Consider the following 20,220-nt stretch of genomic DNA (forward strand, 5'->3'; position numbering starts at 1 on the left):
CTCTTATTTACTGAGCGCCAGGCATTCCACGAGCACTACCTAACTCGTTCTCCCGCAGGGCCCACTGAGGCAGGCAGTCATAGCCCCATTTTACAGATTAGGAAACCGAGGCTCAGAGACATTAAAGTGACTTGCCCAAGATGACTCACACTCAAATTTTGGGGGGCTGCAAAGTCTATACTCTTTATAAATACCACTGCTGGAACCTAATCCTTTAGGGAGGAGCTTGTGGGGCCTGGGACTGACTTTGAAGGGGAGGAGTAGACCCAGGGGGCTACTGGACACCCATCTCCAGCCTCTTTTTAGGGATGGAAGACTGAGACCCATAACAGGGAAGGGACCTGCCCTGGGTTCTGTAGACTACAGTCCAGAACTCCCTGTGGATTTGAACCTGAGGATGGATGCTTGCTTTGTCCTGCCCCAGCCCCCTATTTGCAGCATGTGCCCCCAAGAGCAAGGCAAGTGCCCCCAGAAAGAGCCAGGAGCATGCCCTTAGCAAGCGGTAGAAGTGTGTGTCCTCTGCCCTGGTGTTAGGGCCAGAGAGGCCAGAACATGGCAGAACAGTTCTTGTTTGAAGTGTTAGCACCAAGGTCACCACCCGCCCTCCGAGTCAGAGCCCAGGCACAGGCTACTTCTCTGTCTGTGCCCATAGTTCCAAGCACGTGACAAGGGTTCAATAGTTATTGAAATAATCAGTGTCTCTTGGCCCACTCTTCTGTGGGGGTGGCCTTTGTGCATGGAGACTTGTAGACCCCCAAACCAAGGCTCTGAGACCCAATGAGTTAAAGGCCCAGAACTCCCTCAGTAGGTTAGCAAATTCAGAGCTTGGACTGGAGAGGCATATACAGATATTCCACAGTTTCCCAGGGCAGCCCAGGGCCATCAGTCTCTTCTGTCACAGGTGGGAGGAGGGCAGGGTTCTGTAGAAAGTGGGGCCTCTGTGTGGGGCCCCGGCTTCCAGTACCCCCCGTCACCCATAACACAGGACTGGTCCCTTCATTGTCCAGGGAATTAAAAGCCTGAGCCTCTGCTGGTGGGGACTGGGGGTGGTCTTAGTCTGTCGCCCGCTCTGGATTCCTGGGGCCCCGCCTCCCTTGGCTTGGTGCCCTGTTTCTGCCAAGTGACATCACTGTCCTCCCCACCCTGGAATAAAATCCCAGTGGACTTTGCATCAGAAGCCAGGACGGGAAAGCTCATTAAATAGCCTTCGGCAGGTACCCTCTTGTTTTTTGGGTTTTTTTTTGAGAAGGTATTGCCAAGGCCCTGTTTCCCCCAGGTGGAGGCTGTGGGGGGAAGGAAGGTGGGCGGGTTTCCATCTGCCCGAGGCTCAGGACAGGGTCTTGCAAACACAGTTCCAGATGTCCCAGGCTTAACACAGCGGAGGCAGTGAGGGAAGACAGGGAGGGAGCCGTGCTGTGGTCCGACTGCTGGGCCGCGGCTTGGCCAGGGCGTCTGGGCCGAATCCTGCTGCTGCTGCTGCTGCGCCTCCCGAGGGGCCTCCCTGGAGCCTATGGGTGCTGCCCCTCTTAAAATGGGAGGTGCACATTCACTAGCTCCCTGCTAACCCTCCCTGGTCCTAGCCCTGGAAGCTGCTGCCAGCTTGTCTGAACAGTGAGATGTTTGCCTATATGGTTGGGCTGTGTAGCCAGCACGCTTCTCGGTACATAGCCAGAGGGCTCTGTTCTGTGGGCCGCCTTGTGCAGGGCACAGTGGATTGGGTTCGATCCGTGGCTCTGTACTTACTGGTGACCTTAAACAGGTTTAATCATCTCTTTGCCTCCGTTTACCTCTCTGTAAAATGGATATGGGCTTCCTGGGTAGCTTAGTGGTAAAGAATCTGCCCGCCAATTCAGGAGACATGGGTTCCATTCCTGGGAAGATCCCTGGAGGAGGGCATGGCAACCCAGCCTAGTATTCTTGCGTGGAGAATCCCCACGGACAGAGGAGCCTGGCGGGCTACAGTCCATGAGGTCGCAACAGAGTTGAACATGACCGAGCGCCTAAACAACAGCAGCTAACTGGGGACACTAGACATCATAGCTAATAGGGTTGTGAAGGTTTCATGAGTCAGTAATTGGGACGTGCTTTGCGCAGTGCTGACACAGCCTAAGCGTCAAATAGGTGTTTTGTTAAATAACATATGGAGATCAGTGAGTGGGGCCCAGGCTCTGAGGGCCCAGGTGCTGACCCTGTGGGCCACCTGGATCTCACTGTTCCCAAGATCCTCCTGTCCTGAACAGCACCATCATTTATGTAGGTCTGAGGGTTCCAGTGGTCATGTTTGGATGTGAGAGTTGGACCATAAAGAAAGCTGAGCGCCGAAGAATTGATGCTTTTGAACTGTGATGTTGGAGAAGACTCTTGAGAGTCCCTTGGACTGCAAGGAAATCCAACCAGTCCATCCTAAAGGAGATCAGTCCTGGGTGTTCATTGGAAGGACTGATATTGAAACTGAAACTCCAATACTTTGGCCACCTGATGCGAAGAGCTGACTTATTTGAAAAGACCCTGATGCTGGGAAAGATTGAAGGCAGGAGAAGGGGATGACAGAGGATGACATGGTTAGATGGCATCACCGACTCAATGGACATGGGTTTGGGTAGACTCCAGGAGTTTGTGATGGACAGGGAGGCCTGGCATGCTGTGGGTCATGGGGTCACAAAGAGTCGGACACGACTGAACAACTGAACTGAACTGAGAGGCACTGGGATGCGACAGAAGAAGCAGTGGACTGGGGGTTGGCAAGCTCTGGTCCTGGCCCTGTCACTCACTCTCTCTGTTTCCTTGGGAAAGTCACTTACCCTCTCTGAGCCTCGTATTCACTGGCTATAAAAAGGGAATAGGAATGAAAGCTCTCCAGGTGCCCTTCTGGTTTAGGTGGCCTGACTGACAGTGACTGTCTCATCCTACCCAGGCTGCACACGGGGAGGGGCCGCGTGCTCTGTGGCTCTGCGTCTGGACCTGTGGGGAGGCAGAGGGCAGTGGCCCCCTGGGCTCCCCAGGCACTAGGTGCTCTCCCAGGCTGGCCTGGCCCCCTCCTGGGCCTCAGGGCACTTTCCTGCTGTGCCCTTTCGTCGTCATCCTAGTGGTCCGGAGCACTGATGGATGCATCCTGGATCTGTTCCCAACTCAGCGCCCTGGGTTGGCAGGGCTGCTCTGACACAGTATCCAATGATGTGCTCCCTAGTCTGACTGTGCGCCCTATGTCGTTTGGCCTGGTGAGGACAGGGTCCTGGTCTGCCAGCTCTCCACCCCATCCCCATGGCCCAGCCCAGAGCCCGGCCTGTAGCTGGCGCTTGGAACTTTATGTTGATTGAGAAGTGAAGACTCAGCTGAACTCAGGGACTCCTCTCATCTCAAGGAAGACCCTATATTCAGGCTCTCCACGCTGAGAAATCCTACCCCAAGCGCCAGATATTCCCTCCTGGGAACTGTCCGTCGCCCATTAGAACTGGCCATCTCCTAAGACTCACCTCCTTGGTTTTCCTGGACAGGAGTGGGCCCTGCTTCCCAGGAACCTGGCAAATGATAGTTTTCCAATCTGGAAGTTTCCTGGGCTGTGCAAGGACTGCCTTGGCTCAGCCCCCAGGGACAAGACGAAGTGTTGATGGGGGAGTGTAAGTGCCCAGCTCAGATGAGGGCTGTTCTGAGTTGACCCTAATAAAGGATGTTTTCTTATGTCAGCATGCATGAGTATGCTGTATATGTGAGAGAGACAGGACTAGAGAGTGGGAGACGGGCAGGGAGGCAGGCAGAGGCAGACATTCAGGGGCGCTGAGACTCATTTAGGGGGAGCAAGAGGCAGAGGGAGAGTGCTCTGGCCCAGGCTGGCTGTGGCGGAAAAGAGGACGGGGCTCCTGCCCTGTGTTTTCTGGGCTGACATCCAGGGAGCTGGCCACGAGGGTGGTAAGCATGCTCAGGTTGGAACTAGCTATGGAACAGACATCCCTGACCAGAGCCTCAGGCACAGTCCGTGGTGTGTTTGAGGACATCAGACAAGCGTCTGCAGCAGCCGTAGCCTCACCATCAAATAGCTTTGTGCTGGCAAGGCAGCTTCCTGCAGTGGTTCCGAGTGGGCATCCTGGAGTTGGATCTGTGCTGTGCTTAGGCACTCAGTCCTGTCCGACTCTTTGTGAACCCCACAGACCATAGCCGGTCAGGCTCCTCTGTCTGTGGAATTCTCCAGGCAAGAATACTGGTGTGGGTAGCCATTCCCTTCACCAGGGGACCTTTCCAACCCAGGGATTGAACCAAGGTCTCTTATGTCTCCTGCATTGGCAGATGGGTTCTTTACCACTAGCGCCACCTGGGAAGCTCCTGCAAATCCTACTGGTCTTCAAACAACAAGCTGTGGGCAGCTTCCACTGCCATTCCCCACCTCGGGTCCTTTGTAAATAGGGTAATACTAGCACCTGCCTCACGAGGTGTCAATCAGGATTAAATGAATTAATGAAGGCCAGACTCTCAGAAGAGTGCCTGCCCCACAATCACTGAATCCTCTAATAACCCCACAAGTGGGCAGGTCAAAGGCTGTCAGTCCCATTTTACAGATGAGGAGACCCAGGCTCAGAGATGGGTAGGGACTTGCTCAGTGATGTCCGGACAGCCAGGGCTGGAGCTGGAACCTGAACAGGGGACCCTCGCCTGCTGCCCCCCCATCCTCCCACTCACATGGTCCCTCTGATAGGGACATCTCCTTCACTTGTGATCCTTACTCTTGGGCTATTGTAACATGCCCCTTTCAGCCCCCGTACTCGGGGGAAGGAAGCCCCAAGCTCTCTGTCCACCTCTGATTGCCCAGACACGGCACACAAAAGTGCTAAATAAAAACATGTGTGTTGGCTGCGCTGATGGTTCGGTCGGTCGGAGGTGACTGAAGCAGCCACTCCCCCGCAGCGGGGGCTGTGGCATTCTTGGAGTCAGTGCGTTTTGGCTGCTGGACCCTGGGTTAAACTGCAGCCGCCCACTGGGATGAGAGGCGGGTTGGGGTAGGGGTGGGGGTGTGCCTGGAAAGCCTCGGTGATTGGCTCTGTCCTGCCCCTGCTGGGGGAGCCCAGAGCTGCGGCCAGTGGGTTGGGATGCCCCAGCTGGGGGAGCCTTCAGGATGTGTGTGGGGGTGCAGTCGGCTTGGGATCCTCAGTGCCCACGGGATTGCCACCGTGAAAAGTGGACACCTCTCTCTCCAGAGCAGCACTCCGGGGGTCCGGGGTGGGGCAGCCCCAGTCCTGGGGACGGGCGCGGCTGGGGAGTCAAGGCTGGTGCATGTGAGCCTGTCACCCAGGGAGCCGCTGGGCCCCTTGCCGGCTGAAGGACGGGGTGGTGGAGGACTCTTCCTCAAGACATCCCGGACTCCTGCTCAGATGAAAGTGTCTTGGGAAATTACAGAGTTTTCTGTTTGATGGAAGAAAGAAATTCAGCTTCTCTCTAGAGTGGCGGCAGCGGGCTGGACCGGGTGTGTGTTTGGGAAGGGCGCTGGAGGAGGAGGGGGAGGAAGAGGAGGAGGGCAGAGAGGAGGAGGAGGAAGAGGAGGAGGAGGGACAAGTGATGCAAGGGTTTTGAAAACGGCTACCTAGATGTGCGAGGTGGAACCTGGTCATTTGGTTCTGCTTTTCCCAGCAGGTATCGCTCCCCTGGGGAACTTGGGTAAGTCCATAAATAGCCCTGCTGACACAAAGGAGCTCTGTCTGGGGAAGGCGGCTGCTTGACACGGCCGCCGGGAGCTGCCACAGTCACGGCCGCCCGGCCGCCTGCCCGCCTGCGGGAGGAGCCAGGCGGAGAGCCGGGCGGGCGGGCTGGCAGGAACAGCAGCCAGGAGTCCCCAGGTCCCTGCTGGAGTGTGCTGGGTAGGTGCCTGGGTGCCAGGGTGCGTGTGCGGTGGGCTGGGGGCTCTTGTCCAGGCCACCCTGTGCCCCTGTTTCTATTGTTTCTTCCCCAGGGCAGCCATTGAGAGGCATGTTGCAACCAAACCATGTTATGTTCTGCTCTGAGATAGCTCTGTGTGTGTGTGTCTGTCTGTCTGTCTCGGCGGGTGGGGACCCTGCAGGGCTGGGGCGTGCTTGCACTGTGTGCTGCTACCACTTCTACACTGGTCAGCCGGCTTTTCTTGCCGAGAGAAAGGAATGTTTGGTGATCAGAAGTCCGGACGCTGAGTGGGGAGGGAGCTCTCAGCCCATGGTGCTGACCACCCACCAGGCACAAGGATGGCTGTTCTTGCCTTCCATGAGGGGAAGGAAGTGGTGCTCTCGGGGGGCTGGTCTGGGTAGAGGGCTGCGGTGGCTGATCCCTGAGGTGTCTGCTGAAATGTCCACTGAAAGTCCAGGCAGAGATAGAGATGCTCTGCCTCCTGAGCCCCTTGGGGAAGGTCTTGCACCTGCTCCTTTGGCTTCTCGCTGAGACCTGTGAGGAAGGGTGTTGTTGTTAGGGTCCGGCTCACCCCGCAGAGTTAGGTGCTGTGAGCAGAGGCCGATTCTGTTGTCCACGTGTAGAGAGCCTGCATCTCTCCTCTTGTCCTGAGGTGTCCGAGAAGAATCCTCCTGCCCTGGGAGCTCAGGGCCGAGGAGAGCCAGGTGCAGAGAGTGGAGGGGCTATGCCTCAGTTCACACAGCAGGTCTCTGGCCAGGACCAGGTTGGAGGATGTCTGCCTCCTGGAACAGCAAGGACCGGGTATGTGGGTGTCATCACCCCGACCCCAGCGATGACATTCAGTCTGGAGTCTGCCACTCCTGGCTTGAGATGCCTAGCTAAGTCTGGAGCCACTAGATCCCTCACCAAGAGCTCGCCACATCGTTCCGCCGCCCTCAGGCCTAACAGCTGGGACTATCGGACTCCCCTGTCCTCACGGCTGGAGTGGGTCTGTCTCCTGGAAGGAGGGAGCCGCAGTGCCTGGCCTGCCAGTGCCCATGGGATCCCAGCCAGGGCACTGCGGCCACAGTCAAAGTTTCCACCAGGGCCCCTTGAGTCCTCCACACCCAGCGAAGGGGCACCTCCCCTCTTCCCCAGCCCTAGCACGTGGCAAGGCTTAGCCCAGGGCGGGCCCTTTGGGGAGCCAAGTTCCACAGCAGGGCCCACTCCTGGCCCAGCCTGGCATCTGCTGTACCCGGGGGTAGGGGGCTGGTGAAGATGGAGGCAGCTGAGGTGAGTGGCCCCACTGTGGGGAGTGTCACCGGGGCTTTGAACCGGAGATGGTCGAGGGGGCTTTTGATCATCAGTGTCTGGTGTTAGTGAAACCACCCCACTTCCTTGCTTTCTTGCCTTTGCACGTGCTGTCCCCACTGCCCGGAAAGCCCGTCTCTTCTCTTCCCTTCTCTCCAGGTCTTAATCCTACCCAGCCTTCCCTAGCTAGAGCAAACATTGCAGTTGGAATATGTCCAGTGGTGGTGGTACCCACTGTGATTGCTTCATGTCTTATGAACGTGGGGTTTGAGCCTGATTCATCCTTTGGTCCCAAGGGTCCAGCCTGGGGCTCCGGGTGTGATAGGAAAGGGCTCAGGTGGGTTTCCTTGAGGACAGGCTCTGATGTCCAAGTCAGCTCTTCCTCTTCATCTCCTAGCTCTGCCTGGCAGACAGTGGGCGCTACCAATTTGGGCTCCGATGGGGAGTCCCTTTGGAGGGGCCCTCATTTCTTCACGTCGGGATGGCTCCCATAGGGCCAAGGGTTGGGGGATGGGATTTGATAGGCGATGAGGCAGGGAAAACCTTGGCTTCAGCCTGGTTGAGCCCACAGTGAAAGCCCACTCAGGGATCAGGCTGGGCTGGCCTGGGCTGGGCTGGGTGGTGTGGTGTCTACACTATGGCCTGGGCCATGGAGGGTGGAAGGGACAAGCCCCAGCTGGTTTGAATGCAGTACTTCTGGTCTTTCCCACAGACTATGGCAGCTTAGAGCTCAGATTGGGCCCCACCGGGACAGTGCCAACCAGGGAGGTGGATCGGAGGGTTGAGGGGTGGTGTGTGGTTCTCAACCAGTGGTCTGCCTGGTTCCCCAAAAGAGATACAGCTAAGGAGGGAGTGCTCACGCTCCGCTAGGTTCCTGGGGAACCTAGGGGACCCTGAAAGCCACTTCCCGTTTGGTCTCCCAAGGCCCCAGAATAACTGAGTGTGTTTACTTTCTGGCCAGATGCAGGCCTGAGGCAGACGAAGAAGAACTTGCCTGAGGTTCCATGCAACTCAGTGGCACAGTGGGGACAAGAACCCAGGTCTGTGGATCCCCCACCCAGCTTTCTCTCCATGACACCAGCTGCATGACTCAGAGCACCTGGCTTTCATCTTGGTGCTCACTTTTGGGGGATCCCCTTAGTGACGCATTCCTTTCCAGGACCCCCACATTACTGGCTTTTCCCTTTGGAAAAGCAGTGTATATGGTAGAGAAAGCCCTGGCCCGGCCAACAGACTGGAGACCAGGGCGCAGTCTGGTCCCTGCTGGCTGGATCATCTCAGGCCAATCTCCTTTTTTCTCTGGCTCAGTTTCCCTTTTGGAGCAACCAGGGACCGCACCAGGTAGTGCCAGGCCCCTTCCTGCTATCCAGAGACTCTTCCATTCCCTGCCCACCCTCTCCTCTTCCTGGGTCCTGAGAGTCATCAGTCAAGGCCAGGGTTGGGCTTCTCGGGGAAGCGGCCCCCAACCTGTTCCTCAGGCCCTTCTGATCAGAAGCCTTCTCCTTCAAGCTGGATCCTGGGCTGAGGCAGGGAGGTTTGTTGTTGTTTGTGGAGCCAGGCCGTTTCCAAGATGTCACTGCTCAGGGAAAACCGTCATTCCTCCCAGGGATAAACAGGCTGCTTATGGCTCAGCCCGCTAAGCCTGGAGAGGTTGGAGCCGCTCACAGCAGGCCAGCCAGGCTCAGCCCCAGGGAGCCACCACCTTTGCCTGCACAACCAGCTGGGTGGGGGCAGGACTGGGGGAGAGGCGGGCTGGAGCCACGAGCCGCTTGAGAGATTGGAGCTTCCAGGCATGGAGGAGAGGGAAAGGGGTCCCAGGAGACTGTTCCTCTGGCGAGGGGCCTAGGTCATGGCCTCAGATGTGTGGAGAGCTGCCAGGTGTGCCCTCTGCTCCAGAGGGCCCAGGCTTCTCCCCTCCCCCTCTACCGTGGGCTGGCCTGCCCGCACCTGGCACTGGGGCTCGGGCTGAAAAACTGTCAGCGGCTCCCAACTTAGAAAGGTGAGAGGGGGTGGTGGTGAGTTATTTGGAACCAGGCGCACCCTCCCCCACATAGCCCCTGCTCTCTGTGGTATCATTGGTTACCTCTTGGTGGGGTTGATGTTGCTAAGTTGTGTCCGACTCTTTGTGACCCTATAGACTGTAGCTAGCCCATCAGGCTCCTGCCTCCATGGGATTTTCCAGGCAATAATATGGGAGTGGGTTGCCTCTTGGTGGGATTAGCCTCAGGCTAATAGCAGAACTCCGATAACTCCTGGCAGGGTGGCAGAGGGTAGGGGGCAGGGGAGAGGCAGAGGAAGAGCTAGGCAGAACCTCTGGGAGCCAGGTGGCTGGCCACAACCTTGAAAAAAAAGGCTGGAGTCCACCGCACAGAGGAACATGGAATGGAAGATGGTGTGTCTATCCCACTCCTCAGGTTAATGGTTTTAACTGTGTCCACGCAGAGTTCTGAAACCTCCGGTACTCAGACCTCAATTCATGAAGTTCCTCGTTGATTCAAATAGAGGCTCTGTAATTACATTCTCTGCCCCCACCCTCTGTCCCTTCCCTCCGCACGTGTCAGATGCCTACGATGTACCATGCACTGGCCAAGGGCTGGAGCTATAGTTCCAGTCTTCAGTCTAGTGCTGGGGATGGGTATGTAATGGATGGTAATAAGACAGCTTCAGTGGGGAGGCCTGGGGAGGGGAAACCCTGGGGAAGCTTCCTACCCAGCCCGGGAGCCCCAGCGATGCTTCCTGCAGGAGGTGAGACTGAATCTGGGTGCACATCTGGATGTCCATCGAAGGAGTGGGTCTTCATCCCAGTGTGCCCACCCCTCCAGGGAGGAGAGATGATTTCTAACCCAGCCATAGGAATCACCTCTATGTCTCTACTCTGGCTTATCTCAAGGAGGCTGTATAATGTTGTGTGCAGGTGCCTGGGCTCAGGACTCCCCACTTTGCAGTGGGGCAAGACCCAGAGCCTCTCGGTGCCTGCGTTTCGTTAGGCAAGGGCTCAGCCTCGCTGGGGTAATGAGATGATGTGTGTGGAGGGAGGGCTCGTGCACGCTGGCACTGAGTCATGGGGGCCATGGGGGGTCCCCTGGCACCTTCCTTTACTGGTGGCTGTTGTTGGATGAGATGCTGTGGGTGGAGTGAGGTGCTCGGCACGGGACCTGGCACAGAACGGGCAGTTGCTGAACGGAAGGTGGTACAGCAGCTTTTGGAGGGAGGACAGGGAGGAATCACTTGGAAGGTGCCATCAGACCCCGGGATGAGGGCTTTTATTTGCTCTCTAAATAAACTTTAAGTTGCAACGTTAAATTACGTCTTTCGTTTCAAGGATGGAAGTATGTCGCTGATGAATTATCACAAGGTGAACAAACTCCCCAGGTCAAGAAACAGAACATTCTAGTACCCTGGAAACCTCCCCCACCCCCTAGCTGCCACCCACCTCCGTCCCTACCACCTCAAAGAGTGCTCCTGTCCTGACTTCTCTCGTTGAGTGGTGTTGCCTGTTTTGAATTTTGTATCCGTGGAATCCTTGATTGTGTGTTCTTTTATGCTGACTTCTTTGGAGCAGCATTTTGATGGTGAAATCTGTGTGTTATTGGACGCAGTCTTATTTTGTTCACCCCCATTGCTGGGTGGTATTTCATTGTGTGACTATATCCATTCTACCATCGGCAGACTTTTGGGTTGTTGCCCGTTGACGGTCATCATGAACGGTCTTGTTACGGATATTCTCATGCATGTCTTTTGGTACACTATAATATACTTTTCTGTTGGGCAAATACCTAAGGTTTACAATTGCTGAGTCATAAAGTTATATATAATTAGCTTTAGTAGATTCCATTGTATAATTTTCTAAAGTGTAACACCAGTACACCCTCTTCAAACAAACGTAGGAGAACACCTGTTGCTCCAGGAGTCCTTACCAACAGACTTGACAATAGCTATTGTGATATCTCACTGTGGCTTTCATTTGCATTTCCTTGGTGACTAATGAGGTTTAGCACCCTTTCATATGTTGATTGTCCATTTGAATAATCTTTTTGGAAAGTTCCTGTTCAAATCTTTTCTCCAGTTTTCTGTTGGATCCTCTGTCTTTTTTCTTATTAATTTGAAGGAGCTTAAAAAATATTCTGGATATGTGTTCATTGTTGGACATGCACATTACGAATATCTCCTCCCACTCAGAGGCTTGCCTTTTCACTCTTTTCAGGGTGTCTTCTGAAGAATAGAAGTTCTTCATTTTAGTGGTCCAACCTGTCAATCTTTGTCTCTATGGAAAATATTTATTGAATCCTGTTTCTTTGCCTGTTACAAGGTTTTGGATATATTTTCCAATATTATCTTCTGGATGTTTTATGTTTCATATTTAGCTTTAAAATCCACTCGAAATAGATTCTTAGGGTGGAGACTGAGGTCAAGACTCATTTTCTCTGGGTGGATATCCAATTTATTCAAAAGATCATCCTTTCTCACTGTCGGTCACCATCATCTTTGCCAGAAATCAAGGGCAATGCATGTGTGGCTAAGCTGTTTTGAAAGATAAGTAGGAGTTCTCAGGTGGACAGAGAAGGGGAGGAAGTGCAGTGAGCACAGGTTTAGAGATGCCTGAGAGGAGACTGTGTTTGGGAAACTACCAATAGTTCAGCCCGGCTGGAGGGAAGAGGGAAGGTGGGTTGGCAGGGACAGAACACGCAGGGGAGGGAGCTGGACTGTCCCAGAGGGAAGGGGAGGGTTAAGCAGCATGCGGAGTGTACTCAGGATCCCCAGGAAAGGAGGGTGAGTTTGGAGCAGACGGTCAACCCAGACAAACCCAGCCTTGAAATCAGCTCCAGCAGAGACACAGGGTGTCTGCTTTGGGGAGGCAGTGGCGGAGGTAGCGGGCGGAGGTGCCTGGGGCCTTGGAGGGTGACTTTTGACTGCAGGTTTGCAGCTGAGTCCCATAGCCAGATAAACCTTCACGTGTTCTCCCCCACCCCTACCCCAGTCCCCCACCCGGATGCCCCCAGCACTGCAGGCACTGAAGGAGGAGTATTTTAGGGACTGGGACAGACAGACAAGGGTAGGGATGGGTCTCTGGAAAGGGGGCGTTTTCTACTCTTCCGGCGCTCGATGCACCCACCAGGATCCTGGCCTGGCCCTGGGCCCTGAGTACACACCCTCCCAGGCTGGCTGAGATTCAGAGCTGGACAGATCCCCTCTGGGAGAGGGTGGCCTGGAGAGGAGAGTCACTTGACCTGGGGCCATGCAGTGAGCCAGAATGACCTAGCCAAAGGGAAGCTGAGCACAGGCTTGGCTACCCCCAGCCTCCAGGGCCTTTCGGATAGCCTCAATCTTCTTCCCTGAAATGTACAGATAATAGCTCCGTGGGGCTGCAGTCAGAATATGTCAAGTGCCTTCTCCTGGAGTGGGAAGCGGGGGAGGGGACAGGTGATGATGGTGATGAAAGAAGGAGATATGATTACCTCCCTGCAATTGCAAGTGTTTATTGAGCACTACTGGGCTTCTCAGGCAGCGCTAGTGGTAAAGGACATGCTTGCCAGTGCAGGAGAAGTAAGAGATGTGGGTTTGATCCCTGGGTTGGGAAGATCCCCTGGAGGAAGGCAGGGCAAACCACTCCAGTATTCTTGCCTGGAGAATCCCGTGGACAGAGGAGTCTGGTAGACTACAGTCCATAGGGTCTCAAAGAGTTGGATGCGACTTAAGTGACTTAGCTCAATGTGTATTGAACACCTACCATATGCCAGGCCCTTCTGTCTGGGTGGACTCCCAACAGTACCGTGTGTAGGTACTTGCTACCTCTGTCCATTTCACAGATGAGAAAATTGAGCCTTGAAGAGGTTAAGCAGCCTACCCCAGGGCACTGAGCTAGGAGGTGGCTGGGCCGGGATAGGAACCTGGATTTGCCTGTCTCCAGACCCCTGTTCTTCATCAGCAGTAGGCTTTTCTCCTCCACCCTGGCTCTGAAAGTGCTCCCCAATTCTCCAAGCTGTTGCTTGGAGTTAAGCCTGAGATTTGGGGGTTGGTCTCCAGTGCTTGCCATGAGGGAAAATTGAGCCGCAAGAGGATGGTCACGGCCATGGGCCGAGCAGGGCTATGCCCCAGGTCCTGCCTCCTGCCCACTAGCATCCCTGCGAGGGAGGTACCACTGACTCAGCCACACGATTAAGAAGCGGGATTCAATCCGCCCTGCCTGAGTCCAGATCCTTGCCTCCTGACCACAGTTCCATTTGCGTCCTTCTCTGGGGTCCCTCTGGCTTGGCAGAGCTTTCTCGTTTGCTCAACCTAGTGTAGAACATCACAGAGAAACCACATGCTTCTGACTCTTCCCACACATCAAGGGGTCCCTGGGAGGGAGGTGGTCTGGGGATTCTGTACCAGCCCTCTGCCCACCGGGTGAGTCAGACACCCACCCCTCAATCTCCACTAACTTGGGGGTAAGAACAGGGATCAGGCATCTGGAATTGCTCAGCACTGCCTGGCCGGGCCCAGGTTGGGAGCTTGGTAAGGTCTTCTGAAGACAGAGAGGAAGGGAGAGAGGAAGAGGGAGTATAAGGGGGCAGGAAAGGAGGTCGGGGGCCGCAGGAAGAGCAGCTTAGAGCCAGCAGAGCATTCTGACTCCTTTTCTTACTCAGTTTTTGAACCTGCATAAGTTTTACAAGTTATCTGAGTCCCGGATCCCTTATTTGCAAAATGGGGCCAGTGATACTGACCTCATAATGTGGCTGGACGTGAGGCGTGTGTATAGTCGCTGTCACAGCGCCGGCGGTCTAGTAGAGGCTCACTGAACGGTCTCGCTCTTCCCGTCTCCACTCTTCTTTTTCCATTGCTTTCTGTTTTCACCATCTCTAGCTCCACCTTCCCTATCTTTACAACACCGAGTAAACATTGCTTTCAGAATAAAGTCCAAATTCTTTAACATAACCATGCTTCTGCTCCACAGATCCACCTGTGCTTCCTCAAATATTCCATGTCATCTCTGGCTTTGGCATGGATGCCCTCTCCTATCCTCTTCCCCACCTCCTCCAAGAGCCACCCCAGTCTTTCCTGCTGCCTTTATGCGTCCATAACCCCCTGAGATGATGGGAGGTGGATGGGAGATTGACATGGGCCCTTTACCTGGTGCTCTCCCCTGTAGACCCCAGGGCCTTCAGGGAGAGACACGTGTCTTGCCACCATTGGGCTCCAGTGCCCTGCACAGGCCCTGGCACGTGGCTGGCACTGGGTAGGTATTTGCTGAGTAACTCTAGGGGTGGGGGTGAGGTGGGTGAGCCTGGGACACAGTCCTGATGAGCCAAAGCAGAGCCTGCCCAGGGCCACACGAGCAGCGCAGGCCGGGACTTGGCAGGAGAGCAAAGAGCCCTCTAGCTAGGGCATCCCAGGGAGCCTTTAACTGGGCTGCATGGGATGGGTAGGAAGTGGACTTGAGGAGGGCAGGATAATAAGGAAATGAGAAAGCGCAGGTGCACACACCGGATCGGGGAGAGAAGGAAGGTGCCCCGGGGTAAGGGAGTGGTGGTGGAGCCCACAGGAGAACCGGTTCCTGAGCAGAGAGACCCAGGGTGGGGCCAAAGAGGCCCACAGGGCCGCAGTCACCTTCTGGCGGAGGCATCAGTTACCACCGGGTCAGGAAGACGCTGGGGAACTTCTGCTGTCCACGCGCATGGCTTTCAGTTGAGAAGAGGGCTGGGGCATAGAAGGGGTCTTTGGGGCTACAGGGTTGGAGGGAAGACTGCCCAGTGAGAAACTGGGCATCCAGAGGGGAGCGAGCATCTCTGCATCTCTTGCTCCACAGGGCAGGCCTGAGGGCATGTTCTTCTGACTCAGCCAGGTGGCAGCACCAAGAGGAGGGACGGTTTCTAAAAGGGGTCCCCTCTCTTCTCAGTCCTCAGGGCTTCCTCTTCCCTGTGTGTTGGCTTTGTCTGGAGAGGTTCTGAAGGGGGTGAGCTACTTCCCCTCTGTGCCTCAGTATTGCTTTCAGTACAATGAGTATGTTCCCCACTACTGTGTACTGCCTGCCTTCCTGAGCCCCTGACGGTTCCATGGGTTGTGGTGTGATTCTTCAGGGACAGAGAATTTTCAGTGTGTGGTCAAATTCCTCCTTCCCCTCTCTCCTCCTGCATTTGGTCCTCTGTTCATAGGGAGCGTGAACGGGCTAGCTGACTCCGGTGGGCTTGATGGCTACCCATTGTGGGCTAGGGGCTGCTGCTTCTTTATGGGCTTCCTTACAGAGGGAACACCGTGTATTTGAATTGGTACCATACCGGGTTCTGATCTGGATTCCAGTCCTGATTCTGTTGTGGGTTCTGTGTTGTGTGTTCTGAGGGCGTATTGCCTCCCTTCCCTGAGCCTCAGTCACCTTGTCTGTTAATGGAGGCAACTCCCCAGAATTCTTGGGGGGGAAGTTGAAAGTCGAAAAAAGGCAAGATGCCCCGGCCCTCCTGTCGGGGTCTGCTATCCAGCAGGTCTGGGATTGGACCCAGTTACAGATATTCTTAAAATGCACCCCAGATGATTCTAAATTATGTCTCTTTATTGAGAACTGATAGGCTGGATCTGTACTTTGCAGACTTTAATATGCAAATGAATCACCTGGGATCTTTAAATGTGGATTCTAATCTCGTTAAGGCCTGAGATTCTGTATTTTGTAATAGCTCCCAGGTACTGCTGCTGCTGGCTCATGAGTTATTACTTTGAGTAATAACAATTTAGATGGTTTGTGAAGTTTCTTGGGTTGCCCATTCATTCATTTATCATCAATACTTAAGATGGGGAGTGGGGAGAGGTAAGCCTAGAGGGAGAGACAAAGCCCACAAAGCCCAGACTCTTCTAGGGCTACAGAATTTGGGCTTTGTCTGGAGGGACCTGGGGAACCAGGGTTTTTAAGCCAAGGAGTGACAGGGTCAGATTCGCATTTAGAAGACTCCTTTGGCAGGATGCAGAGAGTGAGCAGAGGGGTGTGGACCACTGCTGGGAGGTCAGTGTCAATCCCAGGGCCAGATGATGTGGTATTGAGGCAAGTGGTGGTCAGTGGAGGTAGAGAGAGTGGCTTCTTCTTCTTTTTTTTTTTTAATCAACTTTATTTTTCAGAGTGGTTTTAGGAATTGAGAGGAAAGTACAGAGCATTCCCAATGCTTCCTGTCCCTGCACACACATAACCTCCCCCAGTGGAAAGATTCTTAAGATTTTACGAGAGATAATCAGGATGATTTGTTGATTGGCCATGGGGGTAGTGGAGAAGAGAGAATGATACCCAGGCCTCTGGTTCGGGCACCTGGTGGGGGTGTGATTGACTCAGAGACTCCGCGAGGAGGAATGGACTCGGGGGAAGGTCATGAGTTCAGAATGGGGCGTGTCGAGTTGGAGACACTGATGGGCCATTCGGAAGAAGGTCCCCCTCTTGTGCCTGGGCTCCAACCACCCAGGTGTCCTCTCTGCCCTCGCGGGTGCTTGCCTTCCAGGCTCTGGGGCCTTTGTGCTGTTTGCTCCTCTGTGAGCCCACCCCTGCCCCCTGAGCAGATCTCCGCCTCAGGGCCCTTTCACGGGGTGGCCTCTGCCACACGCCCCTCTGTTTTCTGCAGTTTTCCTTCACGTTATGGATTATAGTGTTCTTCAGATTGTTTCTATGGGTGATGACCTGGTTCACGCCAGTGCTTCCTCTCCAGCGTGTGAGCTCCACCAGAACAAGGATCATGTCTTTCTTGTTCTGATGTCCACAGAGCCTAGAACATTCTGAGAGAGGACAGGTCTGGGCTGGCAGCGGGTACCGGGTGTCGTCCGATGGTTGTTGCCTAGGGAATGGAGGGGTGCATGGGGGAGGGGGCCGGAGCAGGGTGTGATGAGCAGGACACAGGCCGAGAGGCCCCTGCTGGAGCAGAGGAGGGGGTCGTCGGCTCAGTTGGAGGAGATCCAGAGGAGGAAATGTCAGAACCAGGCCATGCTGCGGTGGTCCTGGCTGCCGCTGACGGAGTGCTTCGTGTACCAGCCCAGGGCTGAGCTCTGGGTGGATGTCTGCTCAGTCATTCCTCCCAAGCATGCTGTTACCTCTGAGGAAACTGGGGCCAGAGAAGTTAGCCTCGAGGTCACCCAGCCAGTAAGTGTGAAGGGGGGATCTGTCTCTGGAGCTCTCCCCATTTTAAGGTACCTGCTGCCTCCCTCCTCCTGGACTTTGCCGAACCCATCACAGTGAGGGCCGGGGAGGGAAACGGCCTGGAGGCCCCTGAGCTAGTGGCAGAGGCAGGGCGGTGGTTCCAGCCTCCGGGGGTCAAGAAGCCAAGCCTGAGGAGCTGGACTGAGGCTGAGCAGGGGTTCCCGGAAGCCAGCATTGAGCCAGCTTGCCAAACTCAGAGGAGCACCCCCATCTCAAAAGGCGAGCCTGGAGCTCAAATGGCCGGGTGGGAATCTCGTGGCCTCTCCCTTTGTCCAGCTGCTTTCCCTTTCACAGAGCTATTTCCTGTCCTTTCTCAGACTTGGTCCCCAACAGTGATCGCCTGGGATCTCACAGCTAGCAAATGATGGGGTGGGGGTTCCAGCCGGGGTCTTCCGGCCTTCTGTCCAGGCTCTTTCTGAAAATCCTGCAGAAGGGCCACCCTGAGATAGAGGCAAACCCTGGCACACCGCCCCCCACCCCAAACCCCGGCCTCCACCACCCCAGCCGAGCCCTGCCCTGCCCAATGCAGGAAGTGGTTTTCAAGGGCAGATGCGAGCCCAGCATCTGTGGTGGAGGTGATGAGTCATATTAGAGCTGCAGGTTGACTTTGGGGTCAGCCAACCTGGCTCCACATTTAGTAGCTATGTGACATTGGGCAAGTCACTTCCAGCCACCACAGGGCCCGGGGAACGTAGGTGGTGTGAGCCAGGCCTCTGGGTGTCACACCTGCCACCCTTCCCCAGCCTGTTCCGAGCCCTGGATTGGAATGGGGAGAGGATTTGATTATATCCTAAACAGCAGCTCCATTTAGAAGGCCTGGTTCATTTCCTGTGTGCTTCTAGCAGGCGAGACATGCACAGAATTAACCCTGGTCCAGCCGAGCCAAAGAAATGATGGATGGGAGAGATACACGCTCTCTGTAGCACAAGGGCAGCTTCTCGGCAGGCTCAGACCCAGGGCCCTGGGCGAGTCAGCTGGTCTCTGGGCCGCCTTGGCTGGATTCTTGGTACCCCAACCTGTTGTAACAGCTGCCTAACGGAGTGTCCCCTTCAGAGCACTCACCGCATTCCTTGAGACCAGTTGTCCAGCCTCTGCTTTTCTGCTCAGGGGAGGGCAGCGACTGTGTCTGACTTGGCCTCTGCTGTCCCCACCCCCACCCCAGGACCTAACTCAGTGCCCGGAGAATGAATGACTGCGTGGACGCGTGCTCCCCAGGCCTCCCGCCACCCCCGCGTCCTGTCACCCCGTCCAGAGCAGTCTCACACAGCTCAGCTCTGCTTGTGTCGTTTCCTTGCTCCCAGGACCAGCTCATGCCTGGCGTCCATTCTGTAACGTGGCTCTCACCTTTCTCTCCTCTCCCGTCCTAATTCTCTTCACTTGCTACCCTCTCCTCTAAGGCTTCTGAGGTTTTCTGTTCCAGAGGCTCCTTACCCCCTCAGATACCCCATACTCCAGCTTTCCTAGGAACACAGATCTGACCAAGCCTACTCAGGCGCTCACACAAAACAGAACCTGGTCTGTTCTGAGCTGGTTCTTCTTTGCCAATGTCTGCCCTGTGGGGGATGGGCCTGGGTGAAGGGCCATTGCTCACAGCCTGCCCCACCTCCGTCTAGACCCCTGGGGCTCCCCTGCCCTTGTGTGTAAAGATCCAGGGAAGTGGGAGAGACGTTTAACTGGGAGACAGGAGTTCTAGTACTGAATCAGCCTCCCATTTCTTAGGTGATTCCCTTAGCCTCTGGGACCTCAGTTTCCTGATCTCTAAGGGAATGACAACCCACTCCAGTATTCTTTCCTGGAGAATCCCATGGACCGAGGAGCCTGGCGGGCTATAGTGCATGGGGGCACAAAGAGTCAGACACGACTGAGCGACTCAACAACAATGACAAAGATAAGCCTAGACTAAGAATAGCTCCCGCTCTATCAAATGCTTCTTGTGGGCCAGGCCCCGTGAAGAGCATGAACCTAGTCCTGTGAGTTTGGTGTGATATCACGGCTCTGCTCCAGGTAAGGAATCAGGGCTCAGAGAATCCGGGGAGGCTTGGCCATATTCTCCGCACAGCTAGGAAATGACACTGCTGGAAGCAAAACCGAAGTCTGACTGGGGCTGTCTGAGCAGGAACCGCGGGTGCTGTGAGAGGCCTGGGTCCTGAGTGGTTTCTCAGCGTTCCGGGGCGGGGGCCCCTGGGGACAGAGGCACTTCCCCTCCCGGCTGTGTTTGCTTTGGCCTCGCTGAGCACCACTGGCAGAGGCCGGCTGCCTTGCATTTCTGGTTTTGGATCTGGTGCTGCACTTTTTCGAGGGGCAGGCTGCTCGGCTGCAGTCACTACTGGTGCAGGCCCTGGCCCCACTCCACCCCCAGGAAGGGGAAGGGTGGCCTGCTCCTCTCTCAGGGCCCAGTGCCAGTTCCCGAGGGCGCCAATTGCTGCTTCCGACTGTCCGTGCTTCCAGATGGAGGGGTCTGGCAGAGGGGGAGGTGAGAGAACGTGGGACACCAGGGAGCTGGCGTTGCCCACAGTCTGCTTTTTCTGATGGAGAATGCTCGCTGGTGGGAGGGGGCAGGCAGGAGCTGGGCTGCCCTGGGAACTGAGATCCAAAGGGGGCTTGGGAAGAGAGAGCCAGGAGTCAGGCTCTAACCCCAGCTCAGCCCTGCGTTTACGGGTGCCTTTGGGCAAGTCCCTAGGTCACTGTCCAGGCTGGGCCCTCTGTCTTTCTGTTAGTTCACTGGAGAGTCTCTCTGACCCCCCTGGGAACAAACTAAGGTTCCCAGATGAGATTCCCGGATTGGGGGTGCCTGGAATCACAATTGCCAACTTCGATTCTGGGAGCCTGACAGTTTGCTTCTACGGGTCCATGAGAAAGATGTGGCACTGTTTAAGTTTCATGAACAATGTTTTCATCACCACAACCACCACACCACCACCACCATC

The 20,220-nt window shown here is 55.4% G+C and overlaps 1 protein-coding gene across 12 annotated transcripts in view; it reads left to right on the forward strand.

Moving 5' to 3' along the window:
- Positions 1-20,220, forward strand: part of RGS3 (regulator of G protein signaling 3) — a 139,622-nt gene that overhangs the window by 100,220 nt on the left and 19,182 nt on the right. For 2 of the 12 annotated variants that reach the window (XM_086316115.1, XM_086316118.1), the window contains one exon: positions 5,620-5,643. The exons of 5 other annotated variants lie outside the window; for them this stretch is intronic. In XM_086316115.1, coding sequence (XP_086172241.1) covers positions 5,620-5,643 — 24 coding nt within the window. Of the gene's footprint in view, positions 1-5,078; positions 5,453-5,619; positions 5,644-5,682; positions 5,844-8,118; positions 8,193-19,500; positions 19,767-20,220 lie in introns of those variants that run through there. 5 more of the 12 variants (XM_086316125.1, XM_086316126.1, XM_086316124.1 and 2 more) reach the window with 5 other exon arrangements.

The sequence above is a fragment of the Bos grunniens genome, chromosome 8 (assembly GCF_055505025.1).
Source record: "Bos grunniens cultivar Pamir isolate PY7600 chromosome 8, Bosgru_T2T1.0, whole genome shotgun sequence".
In the NCBI taxonomy this organism is placed as follows: domain Eukaryota; kingdom Metazoa; phylum Chordata; class Mammalia; order Artiodactyla; family Bovidae; genus Bos; species Bos grunniens.